The sequence below is a fragment of the Trachypithecus francoisi genome, unplaced genomic scaffold, assembly GCF_009764315.1.
Source record: "Trachypithecus francoisi isolate TF-2019V2 unplaced genomic scaffold, Tfra_2.0 Lachesis_group18, whole genome shotgun sequence".
Taxonomy (NCBI): Eukaryota; Metazoa; Chordata; class Mammalia; order Primates; family Cercopithecidae; genus Trachypithecus; species Trachypithecus francoisi.
Genome location: NW_022681463.1, coordinates 38,586,102 through 38,608,203, shown reverse-complemented (window position 1 = coordinate 38,608,203; position 22,102 = coordinate 38,586,102). Strand labels below are relative to the sequence as shown.

Sequence of the window (22,102 nt, the reverse complement as noted above, 5' to 3'; positions counted from 1 at the left end):
TGTGAATACAATTAGAAAAATATGTAATGTTGTTTTCACATGGTATGTCCCTAAGTTATTTCATTTATGTTTTAAAACAAACAGCACAACCAATGGCAAAGTATCATGTTTTAAGTAAATAACTATTAACCACTTTAAAAGTATGGCTGTCTATAGGGACCTGGTCAGGTAAGAGTTTAATTTAAAAAGTAATAGGAAGTTTCTCACTAGTAAGCCTGTAGCTGAAAAAGAATAAAAGAATGATGACATCAACTCAGTAGACATTCCTCCACCCCTGGCTCAGGACCTCTCTCCCCCCACAGCATTCTGGAACAAGGGAGCCTGGAGCACTGCAAACACTCTGGTCACTTTCTCATCCAACCACCAGGTAGCACAGCAAGAAAACATAGCCACAAACTAACTGTGGAAGTAACTGAGCTTCAGTCCCTGGATAGAACCAGGAAAGGAAACTTGGCAAGCATGTGATTAGAGAAGCAGCCAAAACATTCAACATTTATTTCTCACCCTCTTTTAAAATCTGTCCTTATTTTTTGACAAAGAAAAATAAGAGAGCATAAAAATGTAAACAGAGGCCAGGTGCTGTGGCTCATGCCTGTAATTCCAGCACTTTGGAAGGCCAAGGTAGGAGGATCACTTGAGGTCAGGTGTTTGAGACCAGCCTGGCCAACATGGGAAACCTCGTCTCTACTAAAAATACAAAAATTAGCTGGGTGTGGTGGTGCACGCCTATAATCCCAGCTACTTGGGAGGCTGAGGCATAAGAATCACTTGAATCTGGGAGCCAGAGGTTGCAGTGAGCTGAGATCATCACGCCACTACACGCTAGCCTGGACGACAGACTGAGACTCTGTCTTATAAAAAAAAAAAAAAAAGTAAATAGTGAGCAAAATATATCACATTCAGGGATATATTCTGCTTTTGGAGGAAAAATAAATTCTTTTCTTTTTCATTGATCTTTTTCATTGACTATTGAAATAAATATGTATTCCCTTACTACCAACTAACATGAAGAAAAGCAGTCCAAAAATGTGTTAGATATCTGCACAACCCTGTAAAGACTCAGAATGTGGTTACAAATAAGCTACATTTAAATTCATAAAAGCTCACAACTAGGACGGCTGCGACTGGAGGACAATGACTGTCTGGCTTCAAATCTTATCACTTACATAACCACCTCAAAAGACACAAAAACATGCTGTGCAAACAAATCTACAGGTGACTCAAACCTTCAGCAGTATAAGGAGACAGCGGGTGTCATGATCTCTATGTTTCCTGTAAGCAGAAGCCAAATTCCAAGAGTTCTCTCTACCCACCTGCTACTGCAAACCTGAGGATGTACAGAGCATGAAAGGGGAAGTTCTTAAGAAGAACAGAGAGACGTGTGGAGAAGTTAGAAAAAGCACAGGGAAACACATCCCTCCAAAGAGAAAGTTAACCTTCAATGCCAAAATACTAAATATGGATCCGAAATTTAAGGATCAGAGCACCAACTAAAGGCAAAGGAACTTGAAAGTACGCAGGACCATTCCTCACTCATCAGACTGGCACAAATTAAAGGTAGCACAACACATTCTGTTGGCAATTCTCTGGAAAACAGGCAATCTTATACACTGTTAGTGTGAAAGCAAAATACAGGAGAATTGTTAATATCTCACAAAACTACATAGGCATTAACCCTCAACCCAGTAATCTCACTTCTAGGAATTTATCTCAAAGATACATCTCGAACAATATTCATTACTATCATTGCAAAGTATTGGAAGCCATGTAAATATACAAATGTAAGAAACTGAATGAATAAACTATCATATATATACACAATGGAGTATTTGATGGAGGTAAAAAAAAAAATGAAGAGCTTTATGAACTGATATGGAGTGATTTCTAGGAGATATACTGAAGCGAAAAGAGCAAAGTGCAAAAGAGCATATACAGACTATTACCTTTAAAAAATGAGAAAGGGGAAATATATATATTTATGTACAGTCACATGTCACTTAATGACAGGGATATGTTCTGAAATATGTGTCATTAGGTGATTCTGTGATTGTGCGAACATCAGAGTGGACTTACACAAACCTAGACAGTATAGTCTACTACACACTCAGGCGATATGGTATAGCCTGTTGCTCCTAGGCTACCAACCTGTACAGCATGCTGGTGTACTAAACACTGTAGGTAATGTAACCCATTAGTATTTCTGTATGTAAACACAGAAAAGGTATAGTCAAAGTACTTATTATAATCTTATGGGAACACCTTAGCATATGCATGCAGTCCATCACTGACCAAAATACTGCTATGCAGTGCATAACTGTGTATACACATACATACATATATAGATATACATAGGTAAAACAGTGTGTGTGCATGCTTATGTATCTTCACCAGAAGAAACACAAGAAGAATAAACTGTAAAACAATGACATTCATTACCTCCAAGTGTGGAGTGAAAGGTGTGGGGAGGCAGGAATGTCAAGGATACGGGAGGAAGTGACACCTCTGAGTATACAATTTTTGTATAACTTAACTTTTAGCAACGTGTAAATGTTCTATATATTTAAAAAAGGAAATAAAATTCAATCAAAGGAAAGAGTGAAGGGAATCTTAAACTGAAACAAATGAGCCCCACTCTATTCCAAAGGAATCAGTTTCCACTAAAAGGGAGTGAGAGAGAGAATCCAGGCCATACATAGACAGTGCTTGACTATACACCTTCAGACTTGGGTGGGGAGCAGGTGGGAGGGGAAGGCGCAAGAATGACCTTTCGGTGAATTTGTTTTTTTTGAACTTGTACAGGCAAAGCAAATGTAAAACTATTTTAAACATATCTGGGGACTAAGTGAGAAATAAACATATTGATATTGTTGAGAGGAAAGATTCTTACTGAGGAAGAAAAAACATAAATATAGAACAGGACAGGTAAGAAAGAACCTTGTGGGAATGGATTGGAAGCAGAAGTCACAGTGTGGGCTTGTTTCTCTTTCTTTCTTTGAGACAGGATCTTGCTCTGCTGTCCAGGTTGGAGGGTAATGGTAGAATCACGGCTCTCACTACAGCCTCAACCTCCACGGTTCAAGTGATCCTCCTACCTCAGCCTCCTGAGCAGCTAGGACCACTGGCATGTGCCACCACACCCAGCTAATTTTTTTTTTAAATAAAGATGGGATCTCACTATGTTGCCCAGGCGGTCTCAAACTCCTGGGCTTGAGTGATCCTCCTGCACTCGCCTGCCAAAGTGCTGGGATTATAGGTAGCAGCCACCACGCCTGGCCTATGATTTCTAAAATACATCCATATATGTGGACATATAAATATATGTGTACTGGAGATCCAAAGACGTCCTGCAGCAATGAACACATCTAGCACCCAGTTGGTGTCTAATACTATTCCCCACCAAAAAGAATCAGGGTTCTTGGAGAAATGGCTGATTCTAGGACTGATACAGGGCCTGTACAACTGAACAACTTGTTATGCTGGAATGAAAGGAAGTGCCCCCAAAAATGAAGGGGTATGTCACAAGCATACAGGAGCCAGCATGAAGGGCCCCCTCCGGCCAAATCTGAGATAATCTAAGCACCCAAATAATTAAAGATGATAATGAAGAAAATACAAATACCTGAGTCTATAACAATAATAAGTAGAAACACAAGTAAACAGGAAAGGAGGGCTCTTGCTTAGAGTAAAATGCAAAGTACCTACTGGAGTAGAAAAAAAATCACCATTTTTTATTTTTATTTTATTTTATTTATTTATTTTTTTATTATACTTTAAGTTCTAGGGTACACGTGCATAACGTGCAGGTTTGTTACATATGTATACTTGTGCCATGTTGGTGTGCTGCACCCATCAACTCGTCAGCACCCATCAATTCATCATTTATATCAGGTATAACTCCCAATGCAATCCCTCCCCTCCCCTCCCCATGATAGGCCCCGGTGTGTGATGTTCCCCTTCCCGAGTCCAAGTGATCTCATTGTTCAGTTCCCACCTATGAGTGAGAACATGTGGAATCACCATTTTTTAAACATTATAGTAAAGACTAGCTCAGGAAAGAATGATCAATGGATGCTAAATCTAGGGAGAAATTTTGATGAGAAGCAGGAATCTTAAGAGTGTCAACCTACAGGCTGCTTATAGTTTCAAAGAAGAAACAGTATAGAAATCAGACATTTGATCAGGTGATCAAAATGTATATAATCAAGGAGGAACAGATGGATATTCTGAACCTCCAGATGTGATGCAGTGAGGCAAACACAACATCACTTACAGAGTATCTTGGCCTGGGTGCACAACCTGCATCTAAACATGAGGACATATTAGAGAAACAAAAATGAGGAGGATTCTACTTTTTAAAACAGTACTATACACTCATCAAAAATGTCAATGTCATAATAGACAATACACAGCTGTGGAAATGTTACAGATTAAAGGAGACTAGAGACACACAATAGGCAAACATAATGCCTGATCCTAGATTGGAGGGGAAAGAAATGACAAAAAATAATTATTAGGTTAATTCACAAAATACAAACTAAAGTATGTAGGAGGTAACGGGCCACAATGTACACAAGACATTCTTAAAGGATTTGAGAAAAAAAATGTTTTATATACATACACACACATCTGTGCATATACACACACTATGTATATGAGAGAGAGAACAGGCACATGTACAATAATAAGGCAAATGCTGGACCAAATGTTAACAACAAGTGAATCTGGTTAAAGACATTAACCAGATATTCTATGCACTGTTCTTAGTTGTGCAACCTTTCTGTAACCTTGAAACCACTTCCAAATAAAATATTTTAAGTACATGTTTACAGTTTTTTAAAAATCAGAAGCTGTAAATGTCATCCCAGACACTTAGGTTCGAGAGTTCTTAGTAATTATCCACGTCAGAAATGGTACAAGTGTATTAGCACAGTCTCGCAAAGATTTTTCTTGATATCTACTATGCCCAAACTACACAAAATTCTTAGAGCATTTCCACTCTTTAAGTTATGGTGCAGAGAGAGGGAGAGAATGCCCACAAGCGCCTATGCAACAGACAGGCAGATAGACTCAGAGGGTTGAAAAGGAAAAAGGAAAGTATAATTTTAAACAAATCGAACAAATAAAACTAGGCTTTTAAAAGGTTACAAAATAGCATAGTTCTATATGTTAAGAAAAATTCATCTCTACCAGTTAGATGAGAAACAACTTTTCATATGACAGAATTAGCTCTACTGAATGCTTAAAGGATTTTAATCTGAAATAAACATGTCCAATTCTAACAAAGCTGTTAAATTCAATAAATTCTAATGCTGAGCTAGAGAGGAAAATTACTTCAAAGAATATCATTCAAGTTTTGTGTGTGTTGTGGATGAAGGCATGAAATATGCATATGTAACAATTGTAAGAATTGCACTGGAACCAGAAAAAAATAGCTAATATAGACACATTATGAGGCAATGATATAATGCAATATTATTAATGTTTTAAAAATTCCTTACAGAAAAACTTCCAAATGTGAAGACCTGTCCATCCATTAAAAGTACTGCCGTATGGTTGCTGCCTGCAGTGACTTGTGTGCTAGGACCTGGCAATGCTTGAACAAGAGTGGGACATCCCCTAGGTTAAAAAAAAAAAAAAAAGTAAGTCAATTTCTTACAAAACTCAACTAAAATAAAAACAATAAGTAAACAATGCAATAAGGAGTAGAAAAGATAAAAGGCACTAATAAGAATATTCAGTAAACATTTAAGTGCTAAACACCTATCTCCATTCCAGGTACTAGGTAAACAAAGATGAAAAAGACAGTTGCTGACTTTAAGGAGATCATCAAAAAGATCTTCTAAATGTAATTACCCTAATTATAGACACATACTTTTTAATATTTCTGAAAAACTGGTGCTACATTTATTTTTAATCTGGTACTCTGTATACTGACTGGCCTGTTAGAGATCTTTATAAATATTTATTGGATGAAATAAAAATCATGTAATGCCTTCACAGAAATTCAATCCAGGAACTAGACAAAATAATGTTATGATCCTCTTTTCTAACTTTTATCACTAAGCTATAAGTTTAGATCTTAGAATCATAGTTAATGAGGCAAAACACAGTATCATGAGAGGCATTAGAGCAGCGACTACAAGCTCAGGATTTAAAGCTAGAGTGGCTGGGTGTGAATCCTGGCTCCCCAACTTAATAATAATGTGACCAGACTTCGAACAAGTTTTTCATTCCTTTTGTATTCCAGCTTTCTCTTTATCACATGGGAAATACTAACAAACAGTGTCTACCCCCCCAGAGTTCCTGTGAACAATAAAGAGGCCCATACAGGTCAATGTGTGCCAGACATTGCATCAGTGTCTGGCACACACACAGTCAACACTTAATGAACAGTAACTATTAAGATAAATGACATCCTAGTATCCTTTCCTACTTTTAATAGCCATTTTTAGTAGCCATTATCTGTAATTAGAAAAACAACCATTATAGAAACGGTCCACACATAGTAGGTGAGCTCTGCTTTTCAGACAATGTAATTGTGACACTTTAAATTTTAAAAATTATACAAAATATATATTTTTAGTGATTATTGAGACTGCAATGAAAAATGAATTGGAAAAGGGCAAGACTAGCAGCTGGAAACCTAGTTAAGAAACTGTTATAGCAGTTTGGGTAATTTATGATGAAGGCCTTAACTAGGAGCAGTGCAGAGTGAAAGAGATGGTGACTTTGATAGCTATGTAAGGAACAGAATTGACGAAACTTGGCAGATGATTGATATGGGGCAAGGAAGTCTTTTTTGCTTAAGCAACAGAGTAGATGGTGGTAATATTCACTTAAGCTATAAGAATGAATGAGATCTAGGAAGACTCTGAGAGAGAAAAGAAGAGATCCTAATTTCCCTTATGAGTATCTTCTAACATTTTAGATACAGACAGAGCTCACAGACATCTAGAACCAACCACACAGGAAGAAAGAACTTGAAGAGACTCATTGGAGGAGTAGGTTTCAAGCATGGAAAATAAAGCACATGCCAAATGCTCTAAGAAGACATACAACTAACCACTCGATTTAGCAGAAGGAGGTCTCTTTGGTGGAAGCAGGAACCACACTGCAGCAGATAAGGAGTCAGAGAATACACAAAGCAGCTCTAAGTATCCCAGGACTAAACGGAAAAAGAAAGCAGAGCCAGCAGCTAAAGGAAAAATGAAGCTGAAGGAGAGGATTTTTTTTTTAATGATAGAGATTTGAGGAAGTTTAAATGGCGACTCAAGATAAAGACACTGAAGACAAAGGTTAGAGGGAAGACAGGAGACAGAAATAGATCTCTAAGGAAAAGTCAGCTAGGTTTCACAGCATGGACATGACAGGTTCCTCTTTAATTATAATATGAGGAAAAAAGCAGAGAAGTGGTATGGACACAAGTAGGTTTGCAGGGTTGGTGGGCTGAATAATTTCTTATATTTGTTGCAATGTACACGGAGGTCCTATGCTAAAAGGAGGAAGCAGGTGAGTGGAGAGTTTGAAGATTCAAGAAAAGGTGTGGTGGTAGATGGAACAGATACATAACAAGAGGAACAGTTTTCAACTCGGATATAAAGGACTTCTAGGAAGTCCATAAGTGAGCTTCAAAAGATCCCTTAAATTTGCAAGCAAATTTTTACGTGTATATTCTTGTATATTTCTGGATAGAGACCCCATGTCTTTCATCAAACTCTCAAAATGTATTAAGTCAAATAGTTCAATACTATAAAACCGGAGGGTTAAAGACCATTGTAGAAGAACTGGTTGAAATTGGAAATTATGTGTCTATCTGCATAGGTATTTCTTACCTTCCAGAAGCCTAAGAGTAGGCGTAGGAAATATTAACAGATTGATTCATGCTTGCGGTTTTATCATGTCCTAGTACCATGACCAAGAAAGTAGGAAAATTGAAGAAATTGGTAAGAGTATAGGTGAAGAAATTAAGCAACAGTCTTCAACTTGAGTAGGACATAAAGTTAAAAAAGGGTAAAAAAAGAGTAAAAAGGTAGAGGGTTGTGGGGCATAAAGTCAAAGGGAAGTAACGCAGGGCTGCATCACAGAAGAAGAAAGTATCATCAGATTATGGATATTTAAACTTGAGAATTCAGAGTCAGAGCTGTGTTAGATCCAGCATGGGTTCACAGAACTTCCTCTGTGAATGCAGAAATACAGATGTAAAGGTAAGAATGCTGTATGGGACCATTCATGTGGACACCAACATCACTCATGTCTGTAACAAGACTCAGGGTAAGAAAATACTCTGAGTTAGATGCTAAATTTTCAATGAATGAAAGGCAGTGACTGAAAGGTAGGTAGGTAACAACAGGAGAGTAGAGAGGAATGGCCATGCCACAGAAGAGCAGTAGTTTTTCACTTGAGGATGGAATAATATAGCTAGGAACAACAGTGGAAAGGAAAGTGGTTCTCAATTCTCAGTACAGAAAGATTTTGCAAATGATTACCACTTCAAAGGGCCATAAGTGGAACTAATCGCCCCACAGAAGCATTCAGTCCAATGCAAACAAGAAACTGAAGGGAGAATTCCTGTAACAGTTTACTCATCTGCAATTTACAAATCACTTTCACATACAAAATGTGAAATTGTATCACCACTGTGATAACTGTAACACTGATTATCAAAATAACTCTATGGGGAGATCTGAAGAGTTTGAAAGATTTTCTCAAGAATTGGTGGCAGGTCTTCTAGCACATAGTCTTCAAACTCTTTAAATGATAGCACAGTCCATTCATTAAATTACTTGAAAAACAGAGGAAGAACAGAAAGAAAAACTGTGTGTATGTGTGTATGCATGTGTGCACAACAGGCACTTTACACACATCACATTAATTCTACAATCCTATGGGATATGAAAACTAAGGCTTAGAGAAATTATAGTCACACAGTTGATAAGGAGTGAAGCAAAAGAGCTGAACCTTGGCTCTACGGTTCCAGGTTTGATGACTGTGTAGCACATGAGTGCAGGAGCATAGGAGAGCAAGAAAAGGATGAAACTCAGAAACACTGTAAGAATTATAAAAATTCTGCTGGAAAAGAGAATAAAAGCAGCTAAACTATACAGTTTTACCCCTAATTTACTAAACATGGTAAAAGAACTTGAAATGCAGAAACTGAAGAGCACACCAAACCAACCAAAAAAAGAGGGCTGGCAGACACGGCATGACTGAATATATAAAAGCCCTCATCGGCTTTTTGACATTCACTTTAAAAAGTAGCAACAGGAACAACTAACATTTATTGAGCACTAACTACAGGCTAGGCTCTGTGCTAAATCATCTGTCATTTCACTGGATTCTCACAGAATCTTCTGTGGGAGAGAGACTTATTTCCATTTAATAGAAGAAGAAACTGAGACACAAGAAGATTAAGTAACCTGGCCAAGATCATACAGCTACCAAGTGACAGAATCAGGACCCAACCTAGAGACTGAACTTGGTCACTCTGGCAATATAACACATTAAATAAACAGAATATCAACAACATTTTTCCATTTTCATTATCATGCACACCACAATACTGATCTTAATCAACACATTATTAATGTGTGCTATACCACAAATTCCAGTTAACAGCTCTTGATTACTAGAGACTTTTCAAAAATATTCTCCAACTGTAACCCTTTATTTCAATTATCTGTAAATATTTTGCTTTGTTGTAGTTAATACATATGCTATAGAAGCTTTGTTCCTCCCAACATTGTTCCTCCACAGACGTAATCAATTCCTTTCTGAATTAATAACAGAGTTCTTGGCTGCTACTTTGCAAGTCCCACAAAGGTCCAGACAGACAGGGTAACTGAGTGCTTAAGACTGAAGCAGTCTTGATGAATATCTAATCCACTAGGCATAGTATATAGGTATGACTACTGCATTATCCATTTTAGCTCTGCCCACACTTCATGCAATCAGTCTTTCAGTTACCACTCAATGGAACAAGGACCAAAACATTCCATGTTGGAAAAGAACTTTGGGCAGTTAAAACAAATCCCACCAGTGTTTAATCTTAAGAAATTATAGTCACATGGTTGGTAAGAAGTGAAGGGCTGAACCTTGCCTCTACAGTTCCAGGTTCCACGACTATGTAGCATCTACCAGTTACTACATCACTGTGTAGATCCCACCAATATTTAATCTTCATAAGAAACCCTGATATTTTGTTTCAACATTAAATGCTATCGTATTTCATGAAGATGATAAATTCAAGCTATTTAAAATACGGAGCATATTACTACAATATTATCACCTGAGGAAGTCTGGCCTGAAACTGCCCTATATCTCTTCAGACTTGGGAATCAAAGAATTGTGTTCACTGGTATAACCAGGACCACGAAGTAATGTTTTTAGGTAATCTCTTCATTTTAAAAGCTGACATGAATACTTTCCCTCTCAGTCGCCATCACACCTCAGTGCAGTGTAGAAGGATGTTGTGCTCACGCTGCTCCTTCTTCTGAGTGTCAAGTGCAGAGTAAGATAACATAACCTGACTATAACATGGCCATGCTTTTCACTATTTCCCTTTCCACTCTGGCAAGACCATGAAATACTGCCATTTGCTAATTATTTTCAGTGAAGTGCCCTCTTTGCTACATACATGACTGAGACGCCAGACGCCATCTTACCTAACTGCAATGCACCTTTTCCAGTTTCTATGGCTCACAAAATAACCAACAGCTAAATAACAACAACAACAATAGCCATGATGATACAAATAAACCCTCTTCTTCTGTGTCCCAACTCTCAAATGAGAAACAGAACAAAACGTTGCCACATTCTTCCCCACACAGGTTACAGTCATCCCTCAACATCCATGGAGAATTGGTTCCAGGATCCCCTGCAGCTACCAAACTCCATGGACGCTCAAATCTCTTATATAAATTGGCATAATATTTGTACATAAACTATGTACATCCTCCTGTATACTTTAAAACATCTCTAGGTTACTTATAATACAATGTAACCACCATGTTAATCGTTGTCATACTCTGTTGTTTAGGAAATAATGACAAGACAAAAACATCTGTACATTTTCAGTACAGATGCAATTATCATAGGCCTAACTATGTTTCCTGTCAAGATTGATGGAATCCACAGATGCAGAACCCACAGGTACAGAGGGCCAACTGTAATTACAACCCAGATTCAGCCTCTGCATTTCAGTAATGTTACTCAATTGCAGAGCAAAATATCAGTTGGCATCTAACACCTGTGACAGTAATTGCTCAACACTGTTGATATTATGTCATATCCAGCAGACACATCTGATAAAGTAATTCTGCCAAAGACATCTTCGCTCTTTGCAAGCATGATATTCATCATGAAGTATTTGTGATTGTGATAGTTTTACAAACCTCTTAATAGTAGTATCAATTTTTAACAAGAAGTTCAACTCAATGATATCTCAATAGTCTCTTATCATTAGGAACAAAATTCCTAAATGTAACTCAAGACATTCCCTTTCATTGCCATTTTTTAATGCAGCGCCCATGGATTTGACCCTGCCTCAGCTCGAGGGGTAGAGAGTGGTTCTCATCCTGGATACATATAGAATCTGGGGACCTTTTAGAAAAAAACTCTGATGCTGGCATCCTATCAAGGACCACTCCCCATCCCTGTCCCACCCACAAGCCTTCCAACACACACATCTCTCAGAAATGCTGGATGTAGAATCCATGTATGATATTTTTTCAAATTCCCTAAGTAATTCTAATATACAGCCAGGGTTAAGAATCACTAGTATTTACACCATGTCAATGACAGAATTCCATCCCTGCCACAATAGTAGGGTGAGTTCAAGACACAGTAACAACCTTGAATTTTACTTAATGATTGCATGAAGAGAAGTTCTCTTTCTTTCACTGTATGTAAAGGAGAAACCATAAAAGTCTTCACTTGATTCACACTGTGACCACAAGGAAGACTAAGGCAGAGCAGAGGGTCAAAAAGGCGAGTTTTTGCAGCAAAGTGAATTGCTGAGTGAAGTCAGGCTTGAAGCTGCTCTGTATCTTTCCAGACTTCATAAATACTCCCGTTTCCATGGTGAAACAGCCACAGACACAGACCACTCAGATCTCCTTCAAGACAATCTGCTACAGAGAGCAGAGGTAACTATTATAACAGCCTCAGGTGCTGTCCCTTTGGATGCATGAGGACATTCGTCCTCTGGGATGCTACCAGCTGTGACTGAGCATGGTGAAGGTATGAATGTTCCTGCCCAACACAGGACCCTTCCAAAGGTATCCTCAGCTTGGGGACACATCACTGGCCTGGCTAAAACTCTCCTAATGCTATGCTGTAACTTAGACTCCTCCCACTCAATTCTTCCTTCTCCTTCTCCTTTCATAGGGTCAAAACTGCATCGTATCCGAAGGTGTTCCCTGTCTGTGCTTGTGCTTAAAAACCCTTTATCTTTTTCACAGGAGTTTTCCCCTAATAAATTATTTGCACATCTAATCCTGTCTTGGCATCTGCTTCCTGGAAGACCTGAACAAATAAAGATGGATTTTCTATTACTTTTGACCAAAAGTATTCTGACTGCATTATGTAGAATACAAACTCAGCTGCTGTAATGACAGACAAGTAAGAGGGACTTCAAGATAGAAGTTATTCCTCACGCAAGAAGCATGCAATTGTAAGAAGCTGATGAGGCAGTTCATGGTGTCAGAGACCCAGTCTATTCCTATCTTATAGTTCTGCCATTCTCAGTACACAGTCTCCAACTTATCTCTATGATGACTTCTTTAGTTTCTGCTACCACGTATTCATTCCAGCCAGCAAGCTGGGAGGAGAGAAGGGAAAATGGAAAGGTACACCCTTTCCCTTTAACAGCAAGATTCCAAAGTGGCACCTATCACTTAAGTTCACATGGCTACATCCTGCTGCAATGGAGGCTGAGAAAGGGAATCTTTAGCTGCATGATCATGTCACAAACTAAAACTCCACTACCAAATGAAGTAGGGATATTAGGAAATTACTACCAGTCACTCTACTACAATTAGTTCTTTGTTATTTACAATAAGTCAAAATAGTTACTCAAGAGAGACCAATAGGTTCTGTTAAAAAATTATTCAAAAGCTTCAATGGCTGCATGTTACTAGACCAAAATTTCAAAACAGACATCAGGAATATGTTTGAATCCATTGCTGACATTTTTAAAAAACACAATTCACTATCTTTTCTATTGCCATGCACAGCCTTTAAAAAGATAACTGCTAAGAATATAGTGATATTTTGTGACAATCATAATCACTCTCCTATTTAAAATATGTATCAGCTTTTCTCCTGAAACTACAAAATCCTTTATCCCCACAAAAGCACTCAAGTATAAGATCAGAAACCACCCAATAATTCATGGGCCACACTTTGCAAAGCAGTGGTATATTATTATTTTAATTATAGAAATAGATATTTAAAAAGAGAAAAGAAAGAAAAAAGAAGGAAAAGAGAAATGAAGAAAAAATAACTCAGATCTTCAAATGAAAAGTTAGCAAGTACCTGGAGTTGACATCTCCATGTCCCAGCTGCCCATGCTGCCCATAACCAAATGTATAGACATCTCCATTTTCCATTAAAACCACTGAAACCAAAACACACAGCTTTACTTTTTCATTATATGCATTTTACACTTCTATCACACCTATACTAAAAGCAGTGTAATTTTCACTATTTAAGATTTATAGCACCATTAAAAATAGGTAACTGAAGGACAAATGTATGTTTAATGAGAAATTAATTTTAGTTCTGCAAAATATTTTTTTTGGTCATATAAATGTATAATTTTTTTGTAATACATACTTAAAAATTATTATAAATGCCATTTAATAACATTAATTCTTAGTAACACACTGGTTCAGGTCAACTGTAAAATCTTAATAATGAGTAACTACATATAAAATATTGTTCTCTCCTATCTAGGATAGGAGATCTGCACAATTACGTATAACATCAATGAAAGAGCAGAACTTTAATGTCTGTTAATGCCTTATCAGATAATCTTCAAGGAAGGAATTTAACATTTTTCATTTTTATAAAGGCTCAACGGTACAGCATAAGCTAAGCCAAATGCCAATAATTTACTAAGAATTTAATTATTTTCTACATTTTAAGAAAGTAAATTTGTTGATGTACATTTACCACTGAACATTAATAAAATAAGGGAACATGTTACAAAAACCGCAGCATTCTAGAATTGAAAGAGATTTAAGGGATTATTTCATCTTGGAGAATGTCTTGAATTATAAAAGAAGTCCATAGGAAGACAGATTAGAAGTTAGATCTCTAGACAAGTACTTGTTCCATCATGCCACAGTTGTTTAAAGAGATTCTGTAATAAATACAAAGATCTTACAGATTTGAGAGATTGCCACACTATAGCTTTTAACACACAGTTAACAGGCTATGTTAATCAAATCTGAACAAATAAGTTACTTAGCACAATTGTAAAAATGCAGTTATACCCTAAAGTTCCAGCTGCTACCTGAATGGTGAAATCCACAGCTGACTTGGACTGCCCGGAGCTCACAGTCAAATCGCACAGAGCCTGGAGGGTACGTTGTGATTTTGCTTGCATCCTTTTCGCCTCTTTCTCCACTTCCATCTGCAAGTGTTATAATTTGTGAATTATGAATAATTAAGCCATTATTCATCTTCAAAATAAAAATTTAAATCAGTTTATTATGGAAGAACAAGAGAAAAATGTTAAAAGGAACAAGCAAGAAGAATCTGTAGCTGTTAGAAGTGATAGATCAAGAATCTACCTGCAAAGAAGCAATTTTGAAAAGATAGACTATATACTCCCATTTGTGAATATCACTGAATTAATAAAAACAGAGATAAAAATCTAGTTATGGATAAAACCTTATATAATAAATGGGTCATTAGGTTATAGAAATAACAAAATTTAAAATGTAACCATTTATATGGGAAAATTTAGTTTGCATAAAAAATTACTGCATGCAAAGTCATTTAACAATTATTTTAAACTTAGTGATATTGTTAGTACTAGCCATTTTTTAAAAATTCCTAATGGATTCACAAGTGACTTAGATTTCCTAAACAGATCTTAGAAAGGCTACACTGTCCACCAGTATTGTGAAACTCAACTGAACTTTTCAAAATGTATAAAGACCAAAGAGCTTTATTCAATATATTGCAGTTCAATGGCCTATTCTTATTCATGTTTCCTGTGCCACCATCACCTTCAGTCATATTGCTTTGTGGTTGTCTCCCTGTCCCCAATCACTACCCTCAACCAAACCTTTTTTCTGTTTTCATTCCTTCTTTCCTCCTCCCTTCTTATAATTTCCTTCATTTAGCTTGCTTCAAGCCTTTTCTCTACCCTGGTTTTTGCAATCCAACTTTGAATTTTCCAACAATCTAACCATAGCATCAAAAACCACATTCCAGAATATAAAAATTTTTGTTTGGAATGTGTAAATAACAACAACTTACTTTTTCTAATCACAATGTATTTCTCCTATACATCACTAACATATGACCTTTATATCATCAAGATTCAAATTCCTTGTACACAGAATAAATGTAAATCTGGAAGGAATTTCACAAGTTCAACTAGTCTAAACCACTCTCGAGTGGTATAGCAACTCTAAACAATTGTGTATTATATGAAGATACATATGTGAATCTACACACACTTTTTATTCTGTATTTTCATTGTGCATTTTAGAATGCTAAACAGAATAATAGTAATCATTTTGTGTTTATTCTTTTTTTATCTAACCTTTAGTAACATCCAGGTGAGACAAAATCCACCTACATTATTACTTTCATTTCCATAACTAAATGACTATGATTTCAAAAAGCCTGAAACTCTTTACGACACTAGGACAGTAAAATCTCACTAATTCGGAATAACATAGAACAGGTAGGCCTGTGTGGCTCACTCAAGTCTTAATCATACAGAACACTGAAGTAAAAATTCAGTTTTGTTACCTTCAAGCAGTACAGATTACAGATTAAACTAAATGCTACAATAAATAGAGTGTGGTTACCTACATTATATTTCAAAATAGGCCAAAATTACATTTAAAGTGTACCATAAACATAAAAGTCCTTTAACATACAAGAATTAACTGCTGGACCCAGAGGCTGAAGGCACGTTGAAGGAATCCTTCATTTCTTGAGCCCTTGGTTTGAAAAGCTAGTGATTTTAGACAGGTTTCCCCTTATAAGTATGACCCTGAAAATTCAGAGGAAGAAATTATTTTGAATTTTTTACTCAAAAAAGATCACAAATACTGCATCTCAAGTATCATAAATTCAGAATTAGTGAGAGGTTTTACTATAGTAGGATGAAGAATATAATTCCTCTTCTGCTAAATTATCTAATGTGGGTTTGCCAAATTAAACCAAAGAATGGATGGACTAAAAAACAAACAAACAAACAAAAAAACACACAGCATTTAGTTTCACTCCATCCAAGATAAAATATACTCAGTTTAAAATCTCCTCATGTTGGAAAGATAGTGGAATGGTAAAATATATGCGAAAGGCCTACACACACACACCACACACACACACACACACACACACAAATACATATCTTCCAAAGGCTATTTAATAAGACACCAGATGTAAAGAAATTTTACAGCTTTATCTCAATTGGTAAAAATGTCTAATCATTAAAACCAAATGAGATTTAACATAGAAAATACATTGCATTCATACAATTCTGCCAGACTTAAACATTTCAAGTATCATTCCACTTTATATAAATGTATTGATGCCTAGTTAGAAGGTTTTACCTTTGAATTTAGCATTTCGTCTCCTCCATTGAGTAGAAGATTAAATATAGGCATAAATCCCACAATACAGACATAGCATCAGAAAAGGATATTTTTTTTTTAAAGGCTGGTAATTTACTGAATACAACTACAATGACTAAAAAAGTAGCAGCTATTATTTAGAGGTCAAAATAATACTAGAACATTTTGTTCATTGAAACAAACTATCTGTACAAAACTACTTCTCAATTATTATAGATAGTGAAAATCTTACAAGTAAAAAAATTGAGATGAGGGTCTTAATATCAGCAGCAGTGCCAGAATTAAAATATATATATGTATATGGTATTTGATGTCAAAAATTGAGTATAATTCCTATAACTCAGATATTAATCAAAGTTTATCAAAGAAAAAAGGCACTTATTAAGTGGCCAAAAAATTAGTGAAAATTCCAGAACCAGCAAGTGAATTCAGCAAGATTAATTCTGCTCAAGCTGGGCGTGGTAGTTCACGCCTATAATCTCAGGGCTTTGGAAGGCTGAGAAAGGCAGATTACTTGAGCCTAGGAGTTCAAGAACAGCCTGAGCAACATAGTAAAACCCTGTCTCTACTAAAAATACAAAAAACTAGCTGGGTGTGGTGGTGAATACCTGTAGTCCCAGCTACTTGGGCGGCTGAGGTGGGAGAATCACCTGAGCCCGGGAGGTCAAGGCTGCAGGGAGCTGTGATCGTGCCACTGTACTCTAGCCTAGGTGACAGAGTGAGATCCTGTCTCCAAAAAAAAAAAAAAAAAAAGTCTGTTCAAGCTCATTATTCAGTAAAGTGTTAATGAGCAGCAATAAGACCAAAGCTTAGATCTATATAAAAAATTAAACATTGTCAAAACAAAATTGACAGATGTGAATAATCTTATAATTGGTCATTTAAGTATGAGCACATCTGTATTTTCCCTAAGATGAATATGTTGTGTGTGTGTGTACCATGTAACATTGAAACTACAGTAGCTACAAAGCCTTGGCAACTATGTAACTAAAATATTGTATGTATGTACACATTATATATAATTATATACACATACTTGTATACACAGAGAAAAAAGAGGGTTCAGTATCTAAGGATCTCTAACTTCTAATTTTAATTTTTACTGAAATCTATACTTATGGAGGGTAATCCTACAGTTATGCATATAACAGAAACTACCACAGAACACAGTGAGTACTTTGAGTAAAATCATTAAAACAAATCAGCAAGGAAAAAAGTAGTTGCAATTTACTAAGCACTTGCTGTGTGCTAACTGAACACTGTAAACAAATACCACAGTGGATGAGTGCTTGGGGGTACTGGAACCTAAGAATTTGGATTGGAATCTTGGCTCTACCATTTGCTGGTTGTATGACAACTGGACACTGGACGTTTTGGTCCTAGCTTGCCTATCTATAATATAGTAACAATGACATATAACTCATCAGGGTCCCATGAGAATTAAATAAAATAATACATGAAAAGTGCTCAATCAATATTTACTATTGTTGCTTTCTTTAATGAATAAAGCAATCTGATGGTACAGGCATTCTTTGTCCATTTTACAGACGAAAAAAATAAGGCTTGAAGGGTTAAGGGGTTAAGTAACCAGCCCAAAATCATAAACGGCACAACGAGTTTGGAGTTTAATCATAAATAAGGCTCATGCATTTTACCACCACCAAATGGTTGAAACCTTAAATCTTTTGTAAAAATAAACTATGCATTTCATAAATCTCAAATATTGTACTTTAAGATAATTCTGAAAGAGAAAACAAATAATTCAATTAAAAATATTAAAGCTAATATTCATGGAAGATTAATATGTGCAAAGACTACATATGTATGTGTGCAAAGACTATACACATATTTTAATCTTCATAGCAACACAATCAGTTAAGAATTACTGCTATTGTTTTTTAAATAAGAAAACTGAAGCCAAAGAGATTAAGACATTTTGCACAGCCATGTAGTTCTAGTAAATGACAAAATCAGAAATAAAATTGAAGCCTAATTCCAAAGGCTATGATATTTTCATCATACTGTAACATTTCCAAACAGAAAGTAAGTACAAAATAGACTCGGATGTTTATCAGTGTGTCTTCAGATTTTCACATCTGTCATTTTAAAATAGATTTTAGGACTATTTCTAAAACAATTCAGATGTTCCTAACTATGTATACTATTAACATATTTTTCTATGTAAGGTACTGAATAGCTGAAACAAATGTTAATTCTGTTTCAAATATAGTTTATGGGTGCATTTTAAAATAATTTACTGTATTTCATATGGAATTGTACTTATTGATTCAGTCTATATACTCTATTTTGCCTTTAGTCAGTATCTGCCTGTATAGGATGAATTCTGTGACCTCCTCTGAATTTTCTCCAATCACCCAGAAGTTCTCCAACTTTCCATCTTAGAACTCAGCCCTGTTAACAACAAATCCACAGTTCTTACTCTCCATACACTATCACAAAAAAGTCACAGTCTAAAAAAATTTTAACTACTATCATCCTATAATTTGTACCAAAATAATTAAATGTAAGACAGAATATAACAATTAATACCATAAACTTCTAGTTTATCAGTAGATAAACTAGAAGATAAACTGGGTAAGGTGAAGAGAAAAATCAATGTCGAAAAAATATTTATCAAGACTATGAAAATATGTAAAGGTTGAGCATCCCTTATTTGAAAAGCTTGGGATCAGAAGTGTTTTGGATTTTGGACTTTATTCAACTTTTGGAATATTTGCACATATGTAATGAGGTATCTTGGGGATGGGACCCAAGTCCAAATGTGAAATTCATTGTTTTTCATATACACATTACTCACATAACCGGAAGATAATTTTATGCAATATTTTAAATAATTTGGTGCAAGAAAATTTGTATACCCTGCACTATCAGAAAGCAAAGGTACTTCCCGCCACCCATGTAGACAAACTGTGATTGGTGTCACCATCATGCTGTGCATGCAAAAGCTTTATCACAGCTGAAGAGGGCTGAGAGGATTGTTTTTACTTAAGGACACTGAATAAGGTGTGTGCTGAGACTGCAACCCGTCACAGGAGGTCAGGTGTGGAATTTCCCATTTGGGGGCTTCGTGTTGCTGCTCAGATCTTGGAGCATTTAGAATTTTCAAATTAAGGATGTTCGACATGCCGTAAAAGTAAAAGCAGTGAATGGAGAGAGAATTAAATGACAAGACAGTGAGTGTAAATGGTTAGTGGCTGGAGGGAAATTAGTGAGCAGTAAATTAATACTCTTTACAAAAAAAACCAGGGTACCAATTGATAAATTATTATTTGCATTGTAAATGTATTTGTGGAGTAAAAAGAGAAAACTATCTCACTCTTTAAAACCCTAAAATCCAATAAAACTGGTCCTACACTGTGATATTACAAAGTAGGTCCTCACAGAGTGGTTGCCACAAGTATACAAAGAAACTTGTTATAAAGTAACCCCCTGACAAACAAACTTTAAGGCTAGCTATCATTGAACAATTTGTTTTTTCACTGCAACGTCTGCCTCCCAGGTTCAAGTGATTATTGTGCGCGTGCCTCAGCTTCCTGAGTAGCTAGGATTACAGGCATGTGCCACCACACTGGGCTTATTATTATTATTATTATTTGTATTTTTAGTACAGATGGGGTTTCGCCATGTTAGCCAGGCTGGTCTCGAACTCCTGACCTCAAGTGATCCACCCCTCTCAGCCTTCTGAAGTGCTGCGATTACAGGCGTGCGCCACTGTGCCCAGCCTCACTGAATAATGCGATTACAGGCGTGCACCACTGTGTCCAGCCTCACTGAATAATTTCTACAGCCAATCATTATGTGACATTGGGAAAAGTCTGCTTTAAATTTGTAACCTTGGTCCTCATTTAACATTTCATTTAAAAATCTGGAAAGAATAAAGATACTTGTCCATGAGATACTCACATGGAGCTGAAAAGGTTTTAAACTGTTTCATGAAATGTGAATATTTAACCTCAGGTAAACTATTGGGAAAAGCTTCACTTTCATATATTTGCAGGGAGAAAGAAATCGAAAAAAATCCGTTCAAATTGTGACATAGTAGAAATCATAAGAGATCAGACATTCTGGCAATAACAATTTCATTGCATACTCCAAATATTACTCCTTATATATATCTTTTCTTTTTGGAATCAGCTGTCTCAGGTTGAAAATTCCTTAAATATTTATGGCATTGTTAAAGCACTCAGTAAATAAAGCAGTCACAAATTTTACTGTGGTTAATTGCATTAGATTTAAAATACTATTTTTATTTCTGCAGAGTATATCTTAAGTTGTGCTCTATTTATACCTTTACTAAAGATGAGTTTTGTCTATTTTATGTTTTTGTTTTGAGTGCCAAACTGACAGACTGAAAGAGGCAGATCAAAATAAAGTTCATTAAACTACATTGCCTAAGAAAATTTTTTAAAATTACACTATGACAGTTTTGCAGCAAAAAAAAAAAAAAGAAAGAAAAGGATCCAAATATTAATTAGATTAATTTGTCCACATGGAAAGCATGTTTTAAAACTTCCTATTCTATTTTGCAGGACCTATCTTAGGCATTTAAGAAAATAGCAATTTTCAGTTGTGCTAGCCAAGGAAGAGCACTGGTTCAAAGGCCAGGATACAAGGCAAATATTTTATATAAATTTATAAATTCCTCGTATTAAATTCTTTCCTGATCTTAGCTGACCCATAATTTGTGGTTTATAAGAAAATAAGCATGCTTTAAGAATATATTTAATTAACCCAGAACTCTGAGATCTCAAAGAACAATAATACCAAGCTAGATTCCTACTTCCTCACAGACTAGGAGAGCCCTCTGACCAATGCCAGGGACTAGAGAAAGTCTTCATGATTTGTGCTTTGCTTGCACTTATCTCTACTTAACCCACAACCATCAAATATTTGTATATTCATTTGTTGTATATGTAAACTTAATTAATAAACAGTGGAAAAGTGTAATGGCAGTCTTACTATCATCATTTAATACTGAATTTAGTAATATTGTTCATCCTAAAGCATATAAACAGCATTCAAAAAAGAATTGTAAAAGGCCAGATCAGTCATTAAAGAGCAAATAACAAAGGATGTAAGATAGAGGGCAATAATTTTTTCCACCTTCCCTTAATTTTTTGAAATTTGAAAAGAAATGGAAAAAAAATATATTGTAAAATGTCTCCTTTATGACAGCTAACAACAACAAAAAATGAAACAAGAAGCATGACAGTCACTGACAAATGGTACCACTTTCAGCATGTTCTTTCTCCTCAGGC

The 22,102-nt window shown here is 35.9% G+C and overlaps 1 protein-coding gene across 17 annotated transcripts in view; it reads right to left on the bottom strand.

The window, feature by feature from the left end:
* Window positions 1-22,102, bottom strand: part of MYCBP2 (MYC binding protein 2) — a 299,211-nt gene that overhangs the window by 169,214 nt on the left and 107,895 nt on the right. For 16 of the 17 annotated variants that reach the window (XM_033177503.1, XM_033177496.1, XM_033177499.1 and 13 more), the window contains 3 exons: window positions 14,516-14,635; window positions 13,534-13,615; window positions 5,499-5,616 (listed from right to left, as the gene is read on the bottom strand). In XM_033177503.1, the coding sequence (XP_033033394.1) occupies window positions 5,499-5,616; window positions 13,534-13,615; window positions 14,516-14,635 (320 nt within the window). Of the gene's footprint in view, window positions 1-5,498; window positions 5,617-13,533; window positions 13,616-14,515; window positions 14,636-16,121; window positions 16,136-22,102 lie in introns of those variants that run through there. The other variant, XM_033177512.1, reaches the window with a different exon arrangement.